At 41.5% G+C, this 18,605-nt stretch overlaps 1 protein-coding gene across 1 annotated transcript in view; it reads right to left on the bottom strand.

The window, feature by feature from the left end:
* LOC111868729 (transcriptional regulator ERG homolog) overlaps window positions 1–8,361 on the bottom strand; it is a 108,769-nt gene extending 100,408 nt beyond the window's left edge. The window contains exons 1-2 of the mRNA XM_023859655.2: window positions 8,273–8,361; window positions 3,774–3,824 (exon numbers count right to left, since the gene is read on the bottom strand). Coding sequence (XP_023715423.1) covers window positions 3,774–3,824; window positions 8,273–8,348 — 127 coding nt within the window. The 5' untranslated portion in view covers window positions 8,349–8,361. The remainder of the gene's footprint in view (window positions 1–3,773; window positions 3,825–8,272) is intronic.
* Between the last annotated feature and the right edge of the window lie 10,244 nt (window positions 8,362–18,605).

Raw genomic sequence — 18,605 nt, 5'->3', positions numbered from 1 at the left:
AGATACGAGTTATAAGTGTTCAGTAAATCCAACTGCCAATCCAAACGCCGTGTCTGGTAACTAATATGTGACAAATCTTACAGTCCTTCAGCACTGACCGCCTCTAAACAGCATTAGCCGAGAGCAACGTTTTTGCCCGACTGCAAGGCCCGGTATTTGAAGTTGAAATTAAACTCTTACAACAGTGCTGATACCTTTCACCCTCCTTTGGAGTTGCTAAGTCACGCGCTGACGAAACCAGACATCCTTAGATCGAGGAAAAAGTATCGCCTTCGTTCAGTAGGTTTGCGAACTTGTGTAGTTTCCTACTAGTTCTACATCTCGATGATCTGTATTAATTAATTAATTAATTTAAGTAGGACGGATAATCGAGTTCACTGTCGTGGGATCTTCAGACCTGAGGTTCTCGCAGGTGGAGTGGCAGGGCTCCTGTGAACAAGGTAATGAATGTCCGGCTTCCATAAATGGAACAATTTCTTAATCAGCTAAATGATTATCACCAGTTTCACCAGAAGTTGTAAGTGCATCTGTAGATAGTGTAAGTATGAATGAAACAAAAAACTACAATTTTGCTGTGGTTCTGTATGGGTGCGAAATTGGGTTTCTGACATTAAGGGAGGAATACAGACTGAGGGTGTTTGAGAATCAGGGCGCTGAGAATATTTGGACCGAAGAGAGATGAAGTGACGGGAGGTTGGAGAAAACTGCATAATGAGGAGCTTCATAACTTGTACTCTTTGCAAAATATAATTAGAATGATAAAGTCAAGGAGGATGAGATGGGCAGGGAATGTAGCATAAATGGGGGAGAAGAGGAATGCATATAGATAATGGTGGGAAAGCCAGAAGGAAAGAGACAACCAGGAAGACCAAGACGAAGATGGTTGGACAATATTAAAATGGACATTAGAGAGGTAGGGTGGGTGGTATGGGCTGGATCGATCTGGCTCAGGATAGGGAACACGGTAATGAACCTTCGGGTTCAATAAAATGTTGAGAAGTTTTAAGTAGCTGCACAATTGGCGGCTCTTTAAGAAGGGCTCAGCTCCATGAAGTTAGTTTTTTTTTTATCGCAAGTGATTGTGGAGCAATTGGTGGAATGAAGATTGGCAGGGGAAACCGAAGTACTCGGAGAAAACCTGCCCCAGCGCCCCTTTTTTACCACCACAAATCCCACCTGACCAGACCCTGTATCGAACCCGGGCCGCTGCGGTGGGAAGCCAACGAAGTTAGTTACTAACTAACTTCACTGGGCCGCGCCATAGCTCAAGCGGTTGATTGATTGATTCATAACTAACTATAGTTAGTTATGAATCAATCAACATATAAATGTTTACGTAGCTTCAATTGTTAGTATTTTGGAGATTATATGGATTTTATACTTAAACATGAGGTTCAAGTGACCTTCAGTGCCGTGACGTTTATACCGACTTTGCAACTAAACATCAGGAAACAATACTTCATATACATCCGGTGGTTCCTGTTATTGGAAGTGAGACATTTCTTCTGTAAACCGATATCGGCAATGTTCAGTTTGTTTCAACAGGTTTTCCGATGCAAAGCGTGAACAAGGGGAAGAATAAAATGGATGGCCCTTTGTTTTAAGACAAAGTCTTTTCAAATAGAGTCCCAATAAAAAGTTAAAACAAGTTACTTGTTCATAACAAGGCTGTGCCCTCTAACGGTGTCCACTATAGAATTCAACAGATTTCGTACAATAATAAAAATGACTCATGAATCACAGAAACACAATCTACGGCAAAGTTTTCCTACAGTTTCAGATAGCTTTATACGCTTGTAGACCCAGTACACATAGAGGCGATTGTAAAGAGATGTGAAGAAGAGCCCGGTGTCCAGGTGTCAGCACAAGGCTGTGTATGTTGCATTTATTCAGAATGTAACAAATATCCATCTCATTAAGATTCACTACTGTCGACACAAAACTAACTGTATGAAACAGAGTTCATCTGGACAAACTAACAATCCCTCAGCTAGTCAAGATATTCTTTGTCGTTTTTGAAATCGGAATGTTTTTCCCGTGTTCAGAAGATGTGGCCACGGGGCTCTGTTCTAAATTTACTTGAATGATTATCCTCCCTTATGTTTGAAATGTTCTGTTATAGCCTACGGTTAACACAATTAACGGAAACATAGTTTAATTTATCTGTACGAGTATTGCGACTGGTAATAAATGAAAAAAGTAAAAGATACATGCAACTGTAAAAAATAAAACGGACTCGTTGGTCTTTAAACCTGTTTATTTAAACTTCACCTTAGTATCGTCACGTGCGTGAGTGACCACAGACGGGGTTTGGATTGGTAATTTGATTTGTTGAAAACTTACAGATCGTAACTATAAGTAACTATAGCGCTATCACTAATTCACACATTGTGCAGTTCACTAAAGTACGTACTAATCTTCTCAGCCTGCTGTGTCTTCACCAGTCGTTGCCTGGTGACGCATCCCAACATTGTCCTCTGCTTCTGTGCTTATGTTCTTACCGAATGGCACCTGTCTCATAACTAACCCCTACTCTTCTAACTGCCGTCTCAAGACTTTTCTCTAATGGCAGCTGGACCTTGTCGTGCAGTGTGTGCACGGACCGCACAGAGAACACAATTTACAATAGCTCTTCTATTGTAGCGTACGTGTCTGTTGCGGCCATTGTTTGCAGAGCCATTACTTAGCAACGACTATTGTATAGCTGCTTACTTCGCGGTCGTTTTCTAGTATCGGAAATACATTCCACAGAATTGTCCTCACATCTCCTTCCCTGTCTTCTAATTGCTCACTCTTCTCACGTTACTCGTCAAAATTCTGTAATTATTCCTTGTCTTTCATGCGGGTCACATGCCCGGCCCCGGGCAGACTCATGGACTTCACTATTCTAACAACACTTACATATGACCAAAGTTCTTGGGTACGTAATATCCTAAATTCCTCATTTAAGTTATCGTTTTATGGTTTAAGCCTTTTCCTGAGTACATTGTTTTCAAACATTCGTAAGTTATCTAAGATTTTAGGTTTTCACGGCTATGAAGAAAGCAGTCTTCTGGGATGTGGTGCCGTGTGTCTGTTGCACCTGCTCACGCTGGTTCGCTCGAGGATTTCTTCTTGTCTTCTACCCTGAAGATGGAGGCGGTACTTTCCTCCGAAACGTCGGTTAACACAATATCTACACGGCGCCGGATCCCAGAAGACTACTTTTTACATGCGTAATTTAGCTTCCTCCTTCAAAGAAAGAAAATACGTCTTGTACTCGTATGAAAGAATTGGAGAAACCAACCAATTTTATGAAGAAAGCAGTCTTCTGGGATTTGGCACCGTGTATATGTGGTGTTAACCGACGTTTCGGAGGAACGTATCGCCCCCATCTTCAGGGTTGAAGAAGTATAAGTAAATCTGCAAGCGACAACACCGTGAGACACGGTCAAGCAGACAGTCTGCTTGACCGTGTCTTACGGTGTTGTCGCTTAAAGATTTACTTATACTTCTTCAACCCTGAAGATGGGGGCGATACGTTCCTCCGAAACGTCGGTTAACACCACATATACACGGTGCCAAATCCCAGGAGACTGCTTTCTTCATAGTCACCGCCGTGAAAGCCTCAAATCTTACAACCAATTTTAGTCACAACCACGGATTCCTTGTAACTGCCCTAGACACTGCTCGAGAGGTGTTCTAACTTTCTGGATTTCAATTCAATTGCAAATCCTTCCGCTTCTCGGTACTTCAGATGTGGCAGCAGATTGAAAGAGCTGCAGATAAATTACCTTGTGTCTGGGATGCGGCGTGGGAGCTCCATGACCCCTTGTAGGATGTGTCTGAAAAGAGAAATCAGAGTTAATTCAAAATTTCACCCGTTTATACTCGTATGTAGATATGTTTGTAAGTATAATTCAGTTTCGACAACAGCCTCTCTTGATATTAACAAAAGGAATTTTTGTACATAAAATTGAGCACAAAATTCCATTTATATTTGTTGAGGGTATGGTGCAAAAGAAGTGCTAAGTTCTATGACATAAAGTTCTCTGCAAACGCATTTTTTCCGATTCTTCCACTAAGTGAGCACAACAAAGCCCAGGATCGGAGGATAAGCTGAATATTAATATGGACCTTTGCCTGATTGAAGTAGCATAGGGCACCAACCGATGTGGATCTCGTAACGAATACGATGGAACTTAAGGTTCTATGATGGCAGGAAGTTCACTGGTCGTATGAGGAATTATGAAACGTTCAAGAAACGTCTGTACGCAACAATGCTGTTTCCAGCCTCTTGGAGAAAAGGAGTTAACAGCTAAAGTGAACTGGAGTAGGTTTGTCAGGTTCTCAGTGGGCACGATATTTTGAATGGGGTAACCCAGCTGAATATCTGCGTGTATAATTCCCAGTAACGTTTTGTATCTTGGAATCTGAAAATGGCAACAAAAAAACAAACTTTTTTTGCTTTAGGAAGCGACACCCGTTTTTAATTTTGTTGTTAAAAGAATAACTTTGAGCCTAAATGAATTCATTTCCCATTTCTTTCCTCCATAAGAAAATCATTGGGCCCGTGTAGAACATGACTACGTACTTACTTACTTACCCATGCAGCTGAGCCCTTCTTGAGGAGCCGCCAATTCTGCAGCTACTCTAGAATTTCCCAGCGTTTTATGGAACCCGAAGGTTCATTACCGTGTTTACAAGATTCCTCCACTGATCCTATCCTGAGCCACATCAATCCAATCCATACCATCCCATCGTTATCTCTCTAAGATCCATTTTAATATCGTCTATCCACCTACGTCTTCCCAGTGGTCTCTTTCCTTCTGGCTTTCCCACCAATATCCCACATGCATTCCTCGTCTCCCTAGCCGTAATATATTTTCACAGCAACTGTGGTAACGAAAAGTGTTCTGAAGGTCGCAAGAATGACATGGCCCAGAACCTACAGATGTTAAACATATGTAACCACAACAAGGAACAAAAAAGGTTCCTCCAGTTGCAGTGCATACTTCTCTATATGGGAACACTATAATTCAACAGGTGAGAACTACTCTCGGGCACAAGTCACATTCGGACCAGACATATATACAAAATTTTACATCAATTTCGATTCAAATAAAAGACAAGAAATTCCGGCATAACTCACAAAGCCAGCTTTCTAACTCAGATATTCCCAGTCTTGCAAATCGTATATTGTCCAAGCGACGTCTAACTAACAAACAAGCTATCCTGCTGGACTCGTGTGCATGTCATCAAATCATCAAATTCCAGTCGAATCAGAAACTTTTATCACTTGCAACTGCAAATGTGTTATGCTGCATATTGCCGTTACTGTTTTCTGTGAGAAGATCTTATTACGTAAGCACAGCGTTTGTCCGTATGAAAACCGCTGAACATATCCTCAAAGTTTCGCTAGCCCATTTTTTCTCTTGTAAAAGGAAAGGGGAGGTAGGAATTGATACAAAAGGAGGCTGTACGTGACTCGGCCTATTTCACAATGAGACCATTTTATTATTAATAATATTAACATGGCTTCGTGCAGAACACTGACAGCGTCTCTTGATAGGTCCTAAAATTTTGTGTGGTAAGAATATGCAACATTTGACGATATAAGTTACGTTAGAAACTTGTAGAAGAACGTAAGATAAGTTTATATTAAATTTTTCTGCTTAACGGCAAACAGCAATGAAACCTTGCAACTCAGAATAAGAAATTTGATACGGAGGTGTATTATAAAGTATATACAGATTTCTTGTAAAACTTTCTTTGTTTCTCGGAGCAACAGACAGTAAAGGAAAGGTGGACTCAGAACATAGAGACTAGATATTATAAAACAGACCTGTTCGTTTATGCACGTAACTTTGGTCTTGAGGCTAATGTATAGTCCTTTATCATAAGAGCCTAATAAGAGAAAGGTGGGGAAGAGGCATGGGGGAACTGTACCTCTAATTATTATTCGACAGTTTTCTTTGACACTAAGATAAAGAATGAATGCACTGATTTGTTTCGCACCTCCCTGAGAACACGCATTTAAATCGAAGAAATCAGATGGTTAATAATTAGGGACAAAATCGTTCTTATTATGAGATTCAAAGGACACATATAAACACATTCTGTGCAACAATGAAGTGAATTAAGACAGTTTCCGATCACAGTGGCCGCGCGATCTAAGGCATGAACTGTCTTCGCTCGCTCGAACGCTGGGATCGTGGGTTCGAATCCCACTCAAAATATGGATGAATGTGTGTGCGTTAATTCTGTTTGTGTTGTCCTGCATTTAGTCCTACCGTCTCTGTAAAAAAAAGATTACGAAACTGAAGATGAAGCCAGGGCCCAACAAAGGACTTTAAGTTCATCGATGAATGAATGAATGAATGGTACATACAGTTACCACTGTCATATTCACGGGCAAGGTGCTAGGTGTTTTATTATTTATTGAATTCCGTTCCACACTAACTCAGAACGTGCTTCGCTAGGATTAAGTGTTTCCTTTTGTAAAAACCTTTAAGTATATGAGTAGTTTTACAGGCGTTTTATGAAACAAGTAAAAAAGTAAAGCTATCCCTGTAACAGCCCATGAAGGCCGATAGGGCTGTGAGACGTTGAGGGTCCCACATTATCTAGACAATTGGCTCAAAGATGGCGGTAAGTTTGTCAGCCTTACGCGCCGGCCGCGCTTTACTCCCCAGGAAAATTATTTAATTAATTCCTGTTAGAGGCTGAGTCGGCCCCAGGGCCATAGTGCGGCTGGAAGGATTGGGTCAATTGAAAAAAAAAATTATGAAACAAGAGTAACATGAAAAGTTTAGTTTTTTTTTTTGGAAAGCTTACATTTCTTTCTTTTGTAATCTGGGTACTAAAAGCTGAAAATAAGCTGTCTTATATCCCTCGGGCAATGTGGTTGAAATGAATTTTTCTATCAGACGTGAGAATTAAGAAGACTTGAAAGGTGCTGTCCATACTGGAGTGCCCACAGTTTCCATATGCCTTCACTGTGCCTTGGTGTTAACAATGATCCTACATTTCCGAACAGTTCTGTGCTCTCCAGTCACTTTGTGTTAAGCTTCTTTCTGTGCTTCATAATCCCCTTCAATACACGCGGCTATGCCTCTACTAATACTCACGCCCTAGAAAAAAAGTTTGGGTGGATGTACAGTTCTTAAACCTCTATGATCGCTACTGTTAACATGGTTACTGAAACCCACAGGTGAAATAATATAAGTTTGATTTGTTTCATTCTGGTCCGTCACACTAACAATTACAAATATAAATCACTCCGTCCAATGTGACCTGTAAGTTTTTTTACTACATGAAAACTTAACACACTTACATGTTTCGGTCTCTGTGGACCATCTTCAGAGGGCAAACATCACTACAAATAGGAAACCACCATCACATAAGTTGTTTAGACGTAAAGTACGTACACTTATATGCTACAATGCATAGTACACATAACAGAACATTTCACAAACACAGCATTTTCCTGGGAATGTAAAGTTTTTAAGTTTAAGAGGGACGATGGGAGGACGAACACGAGCCTGCATGGTTTACGAATTTTAATTATTAACAATACAAAAAAAAATTAATTAGCATCAAGAAATTTTATATAATTTTTTACATTCCCAGGAAACTGCTGTGTTTGTGAAATGTTCTATTATGTGTACTATGCATTTAGGATATAAGTGTACGTACTTTACGTCTAAACAACTTATGTGATGGTGGTTTCCTATTTGTAGTGATGTTTGCCCTCTGAAGATGGTCCACAGAGACCGAAACATGTAAGGGTGTTAAGTTTTCATGTAGTAAAAAACTTACAGGTCACATTGGACGGAGTGATTTATATTTGAAATAATATAAAATATTGGTGAAATTAGTGACAAAAATACTATAGTGTGGCACAAAGAGATGACAGAGACGAAGTAATAACATCAGTGACCTTATCTGAATATACAAACAGACAAAACAAGAAGCGATGACGTACTGTACGTCAGGTCTACACTACGAGTCTAGGCTTACTGCACAGCTGTAGCAAGAGGTTGAGTGACATGCATATGCAACGGGTGAAGACGCGTGAGTAAAGATAACATGGAACTACAGCACTAGAGAGTGAAGAGTAACAGAAAGAACAAGAATAAAATGGAAGGAGGAATATAAGGCCAGTGCCGGCGTTAACCTGTCTGATACGCAACAACAAGTAATGCAAATAGATCCCAATATTCATATTGAGTGCTAAACTGTAGATTTTACTTTATAACGACCGGGAATGTTATCCAGGTTGCATATTTACCGGCAAACAGCATGGAGAAATTGGTGAAGGTTCCTGTTCTGCTGAGGTAGTCAGCCGACGTCTTAATGTCCAACATTGTTCACTGTGACGTCATAGGCTCAGGGTTTAAATTTCAATGTCACGTGGTCTTACACTTCAATTGACACACATAACTTACTGACACTGCGGACAATATACCCATCATCGCTTCACTTTGCTCTCATCACTGTGGAAACAGTGCAGACATGGTCATAGTGACTATGACGCCACTTCTATTTTGAATAAAACGAAATTCACTGACGTGTTTTGAGGCGTAACAGATTTGTGAACTGGTTCGTTGCAGCAACCGATTCAAATGTCTATTAGCATCTGGTGCCAAATTTACATTCGAGTTTTCAGATCTGGTTAGAAATTTGAAAGTCAACAGATCACTGATTCGACACAGTAAAATGCAACCAGTTATAGAACTTGACGTACATCACAAAATTTTTCATAGTTCAGAACCACTGTAAAACATAGTCAACAGTCACGCCGACAATGTTACCATTTCTTTCGACGACTACAATAATAATCACTGGAGAACCAACAGGAGCGGCGCAGCTGATGACAGGACGCAACTGTCCTCCGTCTTGCTAAGCCACTTTCTCTTCTTCCCCTCGGCCACTGTTTCCGACACGACTGCTAATGTTCCGGTAGCAATGGTCCAGGTTCACGTCCTCAGGAGGTGTCACCTCGCATCGCAGTTTTCCGGTTAACACGCGCAGATGGGTTCCCCACTCACGGATGGATATGAGCTGATGGATCGCCGGGGTGGTTTTGCTGTTTTCTCTCACTCGAAGGGTTGATACAACGCACAAGACGGGGGCGGAGCCACATGGAAAACTCAGATCGATGACAACCAATCACAATGCAGCACCATACTGCGTCATTCGCCAAACCCTCCCCTATTTAGACATTTCTCTCTCTCACCCGTCCGCGTTCATGATGGGGGTTGAGGAGAGAACGTGAAGACGGGTATGAAAGTGCCACCAGACACGCGTGAATGTTATGGAGATAGACTTTCCTTCGTGGGGAGGGCTTCAAAAAGATACGAAGCCTCCCACATCGATCTGAGACACACAGACACACACTGACAGAAGAGTTAATGTCGCACATTCTTACTCTGTGTCTCTTGGCAAATAAAGGTTTCAAGTTTCACAATTTGTCTCGAAGGCGAACGGGAGTGACGCTTATTAATTGTCGAGGGACTGGGATAAAAGTTCTGAATCTAAGAAAAGAGGAAATCTGAAAACAGAGTAATGAGGAAAATATTTTTCACTTATAGGAAAAAATGTGACTGAGGAATATGTTCCATAACCGTCACTCGAAAATAAGTCATTAGGATAATTAAAGTTCGAGATAAGCGAAAGAAAGGATGAAGTAAAGAAAGCAGTCAGAGTTTTGGAAGAGAAATCTCAAGATACCAGATTACATCGGGAACAAGAAGAAGGCTGTGAAAAAGAGAACTGAATCTACCCAGAATGGAGAAAAGAAATGGCGATAAATTTATAGAATGAAGATAATGAAACTTCCGGTTTCACAGAAGAGTACGCATTTAACGTCAAAAAACAAAACACTCAGGAGTGGTACTTCATTTACTGCTTAGTTACTTTGTTAGCTACAGGTTACTATTAGAGTCCTAATTCATGAGAGTGCAAACTGGTCCTTGGGGCAATCAGGCAAACAGCCAAATGATTCTTTCTGAGTAAAGACACTGACTGGTCTTTAACGCTCGAGTACAATAGCAGTTAAACTGGCCTATGAATAACAGATTTGAAAATATAATATGTACTTGGGGTCATTAAGTTTCTGGACTTTGTCCATCGTCCGATATTCTAAAGAACACAACGTTTCAAACACTGGATCTCTTTCCATCCTCAGGTGAAATGGTGGGAGCACCCGTTCTTTTGGATCCATTAGAAAAATCTAACCTCAACCTGGAATACTGGACGACGGACGAAGTAAAAAAATTATTAATCCCGGGTCTTATACACTTTTATCATAACCCTTTAGATTAAACTAATAATAAACTTACTTGCAATAAAGACATAAAGAAAACTAGCCGAAAACTAGTTTAGCTTACTTATTTAACATTTCATGTTTGTCATTCTATGTTAATACTCGTATCTTACTATCAAACTCTCACAACTTAATTTATCTTCGTATTATGCCTAATTTTAATTCATCAGTACCTTTCTGCTACCTTCATAAATAGCGAGTGCTGTAGGCATCTGTTTTGAATACGGAGATGCGTATTTCAAAGTCATATGTATTTTTTTTTCCAATGGTCTTCCAGCCTATTAGAGCCCTGGCCTCTTATTCAGTTCCGTAATCTCTTATACACAGACGGTAGGCCTTGGACGAGTGATCATCCCGTCGCAAGTTCTCTATCTAAACACAGGACAACATAAACAGAATAAACGGATACACATACCAAACATACATCCCCTGAGTGGGATTCGAACCCACAATCCCAGTGTCCGAGCGAGCGAAGACAGTTCATGCCTTAGACCGCGCAGTTATTGTGACCGGCTAATGTTACATGTATAATACTAATTATAATATTTTACAATAAATAAAACTGAAGCCGATCACAGCAGCAGCGCAGTCTATGGCATGAAATGTCTTCCACCCTCTCAAACATTGGGTTTGTGGACTCGAATCCCATTCGAGGCATGGAAGTCTGCGTTTATTCTGTCTGTGTTGTCCTATGTAAGCAGCGGCCTTGCGAGGGCTGTTCCCTCGTCAAAGGAGTCCTACCAAATACCTATGTGATCCATAATTTCATAATAAATTCTGAATGGGTACAGGCCAGTAAACTAACCCGTCAAAGTAGAAGAATAGAACTGAATTTCCTTTCATAACAGTAAAGTAAAGCTATCCCTGTAACAGGCCGTGAAGGCCCATAGGGTTGTGAGACGTTGAGGGTCCCACATTTTCTAGACAATCGACTCAAATATGGCGGTAAGGTTGTCAGCCTCACGCGCCGGTCGCACTTTACTCCCCAAGAAAATTATTCAATTAATTCCTGGTACTCATTAGAGGCTGAGTAAACCCCAGGGCTATAGTTCGGTTGGAAGGATTAGGTCAATTGAAAAAAATCCAATAACCTCAACGAGACTTGAACCCGCGACCTTCAGGCTTGTAGCATAGCGCCTCAAACAACTACACTACCCCGCGTGCCCCTCCCCCCTTTAATAACAGTGCATGTTGGAAAGAAAATGATGATCCGATAACCGCAGTTTCTGATACATGAGTTCATTTATCTATTTACCTAATCTATATACTTATCTACCTACCTACCTATCTATCTTATCTATCTACTTATCTACCTACCTACCTATCTATCTATCTATCTATCTATCTATCTATCTGTCTGTCTGTCTGTATGTCTATCTATCTATGGCTCTACGGCCCTATTGCTGGATCTTGGCTGCTTTTCAGTTTCTTGGCCTTGTACACAGTCGGTAGGACTCCTTGGACGGCGGATCAGTCCATGGTAAGGCAGCTACATGCACACAAATGACAGCACAAACACTGAATACACACACAGACATCCATGCCTCAAGTCGGATTTGAATTCGCGATCCCAGTGTTTGAGCGGGCTAAGACAATTCATGCCCTAGGCCGAGCGGCCACTCTGATCGGTGATACATGAACCTGGATATTCTAAAATTTTAATGTCTATGTTTACAGTTCGTGCCGTGCCCCGGACAATAGAATACTCTTCACTCCTAACAAGCCGTTATGTATCTGTAACAAAAGTCAGATTTTCCTCAAGCAGGGGGTCTGTTTGGAGTAGCGTGGCCACCCTCGTTATGGGTCGACCCCCCACTGCTGGGAAGTGACACACGACACCCCATCCCCTACCCCTGTCTATAATTCAGAGCACCAGTGATTTGGGACTTTCTTTATCTCGATGAACTCTTATGTTACTAGGCATGTCACATGATTAATATTTCTGATTGGCAATTTTGTTTCTTCTTTCATTTATATGAAAATCCTGTATCAGTTGCTGACATTTAGCAATGATTATGAAACAGCGGATCAGATAAAATAAGTAGAAATCGTCGTGGTGTATTTCAAGGTAATATCCCACCTGGAGGGACAAGAGTGAATCTGAGAATTGTACGTATCTCTGTTAGGCGGCCTTCGGGTCGTAATCCGAGCCACAGACCGTCTGAATGCTACTCATTCACCGCCACGTTCTCGCCACTGGAAAGGCAACACAGTCGATGAGTTGGTTAAGAAACATTTCCAAACGCAAACCGGTTTCGCTCCTAGGATCTCAGGTTCGATCTCTTATAACAGTAACGCTATGACGTCATTGTCCGTTTTGTCTGCGTTTCAGGCTATAACGATAACGATAATTCAGGAGCTATTTCAAGGAAATAGCGGCTCCGGTCTAGAAAACCGAAATTAACGGCCGTTGGGATTCGTTGCGCTGACCACGCGACACCCTCTATCCGCTAAAGTTGACACTAACCTCGCCGACAAGCGGCGGTCGCTCGGTCGGTATAGTTCGTTTGCGGACTACAGGACACGGAGTTTTTTTCATGCTATAACATTCAAGTTAAAGTTCATAATAGCAACCATTCAGTCCAGAACCTCTTGTCTTCTTCTGTGCTGTAGAAAACGTAAAAATTAGAATATACAAAACTATAATTTTATATGTGGTTGTGTATGGGTGTAAAACTTGGTCTCTGGCATTAAGGGAGAAAGGTAGACTGAGGGTGTGTGAGAATAGGATGCTGAGGACAACTGTTGGGCCGAAGAGAGAAAAAATGATAGGAGGTTGGAGAAAAGTGCATAATCAGAAGCTTCGTAAATTGTATGATTAGAACGATCAAGTCAAGGAGGATGAGATGGGCAGGATATGTAGCATGAATGGGAGAGACGAGGGATGCATGTAGGATTTTGGTGGCAAAGCCAGAAGGAAGTCTAGGAAGACCTAGACGTAGGTGGGTGGATAATATCAAAATTGATCTTATGTAAATAAGATGGGGTAGTAGGGACTGGATTGAGCTGGCTAAGGATAGGGATTGGTGGAGGGCTCTTGTGAACACGCTAATAAAGCTTCGGATTTCATACAATATTGGGAAATTCTTAAGTACCTGGGCAACTGGCGGCACGTCAAGAACGCATCAGCTCAATACCAGCATTAAGTTGATGAAGTCTGGGTGCGAGACACAATTCGCCACATACACGGAAGTAACTGGAGAAAATCTCTGCCCGTGTTTCAATTCGTGATTATTTAAATAGGTTTACCAGAGAAACCGTGGATACTTGATGCCGTCCACCCGATAAGTGATGCTTTGTGGAGTCACGTGTTTTATTCAACGTTGCAGTTCATCAATTGAACGCTAGAAGGAGGCCGTGCGTTCCACGATCGAGTGCACAGCGTGTGAACGCAGTTGACTTCCAAATGAACAGCTACTGCCCATAAAAGGACGCCACGCGGTCGGCAATTGTCACACTTCCTACGAGATATCATGCACTCCAACAAACAGATTGTCAATAGACCTCCCCCCACCGACAGTGCGCAGTAACAAAGTACGTTCTCTGACATCCAGCACATGGCGGTCGCTACGCAAGTTTACGAGATACTATGTAGCTAAATAAATGCGTTTAACAGAAATCCGTGCAGCTTGTACAGTCATGTGATATGTCATCGAAACGGTACAGTCGTACAGGCCTGCGGAGAATTACAGAATTTGTTGTTTACAATATTGTAGGAATATAACTGCAGGGTAAAAAATAAAAGTAATATTTTTTTTCGATTATAGTTAAGTTTAAAACAACTTATCCGGTCTAGAAAACCGAGATTAACGACAGNGATTCGTTGCGCTGACCGCGTGACCTCCTCTATATGCAAAAGTTGGCACTAAACTTCGCCGACAAGGGGCGGTCCCTCGGTCGGTATAGTTCGCTTGCGGACTAGAGATCACGGAGTTTTAAAACAACGTAACTATTTCCAAGTTAAAAAGTCTTCATTGGAAACTGAGTTAGTTAACAATAAATTTCTTGCTTTTACAAAACCGATGTTTACTGCCACATTTGCTGGCCTCCATCCTGACCTGACTTATACAAGACGCGCTCTCTCTGACGTCCATTTTCCCACTTTCCTTCTTTTGAAAAAATAAAAGCAGGCTTATAAGATCACGTTGCTGTGTGTGCATGCAAGTGTATCCACCCTATTAACGTCTCAATGGTTGAACCAATCTTTTTGAAACTTAGTACGTACGTGTATATCATGGTAGTTCACCCCATCTCACAGGCGTAAGTTACAAATCCCTCACATCAGTAATACCAACATTACAGTCTCTCAAATTTCTGAGGCAAAACCTTAATACTGCTTGAAGTCATGAACTAATCTTCATGAAACTTGGTACGTATGTTATGTCCATGAAACCATCTCAATGAAATACTTCATACATTCCTTCGACCAAAATACTTTCAAATTGTTGTGGTAATTTTCGTAATGTTACTTAAATACCTCCACCGATCTTCATGAAATTTCGTAAGTATGTCGTGCCGCCGGAGTCCATTTCAACGGCGTACCTTCTAAATCCCTCCCATCAGTAATACCAACATTATAAACTCTCAAATTGTTGTGGTAATAGCCTCAATATTACTCCAATGCTTGAACAGATTGACACGAGACAATCTGCTTCATCGAAGCAGACCAAGCAAGACTGGTACATCAATACGAAAAGGGAACAAGGAACTAAGAACCAATGCACATATATGGTTCAATCGAACCTGTCAAAACAGAAACATCATTCCTAAATATGCCAATTTAACATTAAAGGGTACAGGTAGAGCCATAAGACAAACTCAATCTCTGTAGTTGTTGAAGGCTAAGATTTTATATTCGTGACAATGTAATGGTATTGTATGTATGTGTTAATAATGATCACTCACACTCTAATAGCTTCTGCAAGTACTGATGTGCTTCTGAAGATCGTCGCTTCGACAGAAACATGTCAAGGAAGAAATATTAAAAATGAGAAAAAACAACTATTTTCCATCACAATGGACGGAGTTGATATTCTTTTATACTATCGAACGGTTTCTCAAAAATTCTTCACGGTGTAAAAACTGTACAACATGAAACAAAACCTGTAGATCCATCTTTCATCTGAAGTACAAGCGAGTAGTTGCTCTGCAACACAGAGGATATAGGTTCCGAAACTAGGCTAGCGGTGATCCTGCTGCAGCTTCATATATTCCTCCGTTCTTGCCGCTTTTTAAACCTCAAGAAAGTGAGAAGCAGAGGCCTACTGTGCAAATATCTCCGAGCGGTTTCCCAGGACGGCTTGTAGCTTATATGAGCTTATAGCCAAGAAAATATTTGTGCACAGCGGCACTATATGAGCTGGGACTCAGCTGGGAGAGTGATGCTGGCCTTCCAGCATTTGACAGCAGTGTCTGTCACTCGGTGATCCGCAGTCCGCTGCCAGTTCGCGGCCAGACTCAAATACTCGTAGGTAGTAGTTACCATCACATATAAACTATTCTACAGAGGGCAAGAAACTAATCTTTTATAATTAAATGCTCTGTTTACTTTTTCACAATATTTTAGCAATGAAATTGTTTGGGTTGAACATTTTTACATCCGTCGCTAGGTTAAATTTGTCGTACTATTACTCTCTTCCGTTGTACACTGACGGGAGATTTCTGACATAGTATTTCATGTCTTCGTTGAACGTGGGAGATTATGAAGGCTCATATATTTTAGTGGGACACGCGGTAGCGTAGTTGGTTGAGACACTGTGATACAAACCGGAAGGTCGGGGGTTCAATTCCCGATGAGGTCACTGTATTTCTTCAATTGATCTAATACTCCCAGCCGCACTATGGCCCTGGTGTCGACTCAGCCTCTAACAGAAATGAGTACTATGGATCTTTTCAGGGGGGTAAAGGATGGCGGCGCGTAAGGCTGACAATTTCACCGCTATCTGTGAGCCGACTGTCTAGAAATGTGGGAGCCTCGATGTCTCATAACCCTATAGGCATCCATGGCTTCTTACAGGGACAGGAGGGAGAAGAGGAATTCATACAGAATTCTGGTAGCAAAGTCAGAAGCAAAGAAACCATCAGGAAGACATAAGAGCGAGGATAATATTAAAATCGACCTTAGGAAAATAGGATGGGGTGGTATCGACTGGATTGATCTGGCTCAGGACAGCAACCAGTGGAGGGCTCTTGTGAGCATGATGATGAACATTTGGGTTCCATACAATATTGGCAAATTCATGAGTAGCTGAGCGACTGGCGACTTGTCAAGAAGGACTCAACTCCATGGAGTCAGTTACGATGCAAATGGATATCAGATTTGCAGACTAATGTTTCGTTCTGCAGTTTCAGGTCCTCGAGGACCATTGTTGCTTTGCTGGTTCATGAGTCAAAAGAGGTTTGGAACCGCTAATTTGGAGTCATATCAGCCAGCAAGCTGGTTCCAAACCTCAGCCTCAAGTATACAGTATCACTCCGTGGTCTGAAAGAAACACTGACACAAATTTCTCTTTTAGCATTCACACATCCTGCTTATTTCAAAAGTTACGTCTAAGTTTTTCCTGAAATTTTATATTGCCACGTATAAGGGGTTAGCGTGATGAATACTTGTGGATTCTAGATTTGGTGATTACATTTATTGGATAGTCATAAGTAATTATAACACGTAATTATAACACTCTAAGATTACTATAACTACAACACATAAAGTCTTAAAATTAAAACGTTAAATCTTTGCAGACTGACTTCTAATTCTTCCTCAACAATTCTCTTGAAACTTCTGAACTCTAATTCTCTCCCCAGCTCTCTTGACGCTCACAGCTCCTAGTTGCAATTCTCTGTATAATCATGCAGCTCAGAGTTCTCGTTATACAGCCGCGGCACGGACCACGCAGAAAACCTCTTCTATCATTGTAGAGACGTGTTACCACGCAACTGCCTAGCAACTAGTCTCGGCGTGTACTGTTACAGCAATGAATTCCCTATTGTCACGTGCTTAAAAGGGTAGGCGTTTACCGGCCATTACATAGAAACGGCAGTTCTTTTATTGTTGCCTAACAAAGGATCATATTCCGCCACAGTATAATTCTTGTTCTGTCAGTACCAAAGGGATGTTGATATTCATAATTATGATTTACTTTCTGTTCTACATATAATCTCGAAGATCTCAGGTTTATTACTAGAAGTGTTTTGTAGGCGTTTTGAGATGGGCGGTGCATGTAGCACACTCACCTGAAGATAGGAGACCACTTGATAAACCGAGATCTAGAAATGATGATATGAACACAGGTTATGGCTTAGAAACACAGAATAAGGGTGTGGACTGAATTATACTTGTTCAGCATGATCCAGTGGTGGATTCCTGTGCACACGATAATAATCTTTCAGGTTTCATGAAATGATGAGGCGGGATATCTTGACTATATGAAGGGTTCTGGTACTTAGAGCGGACACTAGCGTGGCAGTGGCTTCAATATTTGCNTGCAAGACTTAAATAAAGGAACAGAATTATATCATCATCACCATCATCATCATTACGCTTAGAGCGCCCGGGGGCAGACGAAACCGACGGCTCCTCCGTATCTCGCCTGCACCCTTCAGCTCATTTCCTCCCTGCGCCGTCTGCTCCTGCCAACTCAAAACCTGCTGCTCGATATTAATTTTAAATTAAAGGATAAGGCACTGTGACGTCACACATCAGTGCCTCCAGACTGCAGACTCTATCCTGGCTGTACACACTGCAGTTATCCGCTGTTCCAGCTCGCATCGCTTTATTTTAACTCACAATGTAACTACGGGTTTTACTGGGATTCGCGTCTTAATTTTTCACCCGAAGATTAGTTTCTGGGACGAAATGAAAAATTAAGAAACCGAGGTGATTTTTTTGGTTATCCTTGCGTTATTAAATGAACACCTCTGCAAGTGCGTGTTACTTGCGCAGCGTAGGTCAAGCATGTTTAAACATTTCTTGACAATGAGAGTTCGGAGACAGCCAACAGTGGGTGGTCCTCGTTCTTGAAAACTTCGCGTAACAGTTAAATTCGGATGATAAGAAAGTCCATGTCGTTAATTTCAGGTAAGGAGCAAACCCTGCGACAGAGACATAGTGTAACTATTAACTGAAAAAGTGCCTAATTTAACGGATAGAGGGTGTCGCGTGGTCAGTGCAATGAATCTCCACGGCCGTTAATTTCGGTTTTCTAGATCTGAGCGGCCATTTCCCTGAAATAGCTCAATTATCCTCACGAGGCCGGGTGGACCCCGTTCCAGACCCACTACTTCCCAGAAAATCTGATAG

The sequence above is a fragment of the Cryptotermes secundus genome, unplaced genomic scaffold (genome assembly GCF_002891405.2).
Source record: "Cryptotermes secundus unplaced genomic scaffold, Csec_1.0 scaffold1908, whole genome shotgun sequence".
In the NCBI taxonomy this organism is placed as follows: domain Eukaryota; kingdom Metazoa; phylum Arthropoda; class Insecta; order Blattodea; family Kalotermitidae; genus Cryptotermes; species Cryptotermes secundus.
The sequence above is the reverse complement of the archived record's forward strand: the minus strand, read 5'-3'. Positions and strand labels throughout refer to the sequence as shown.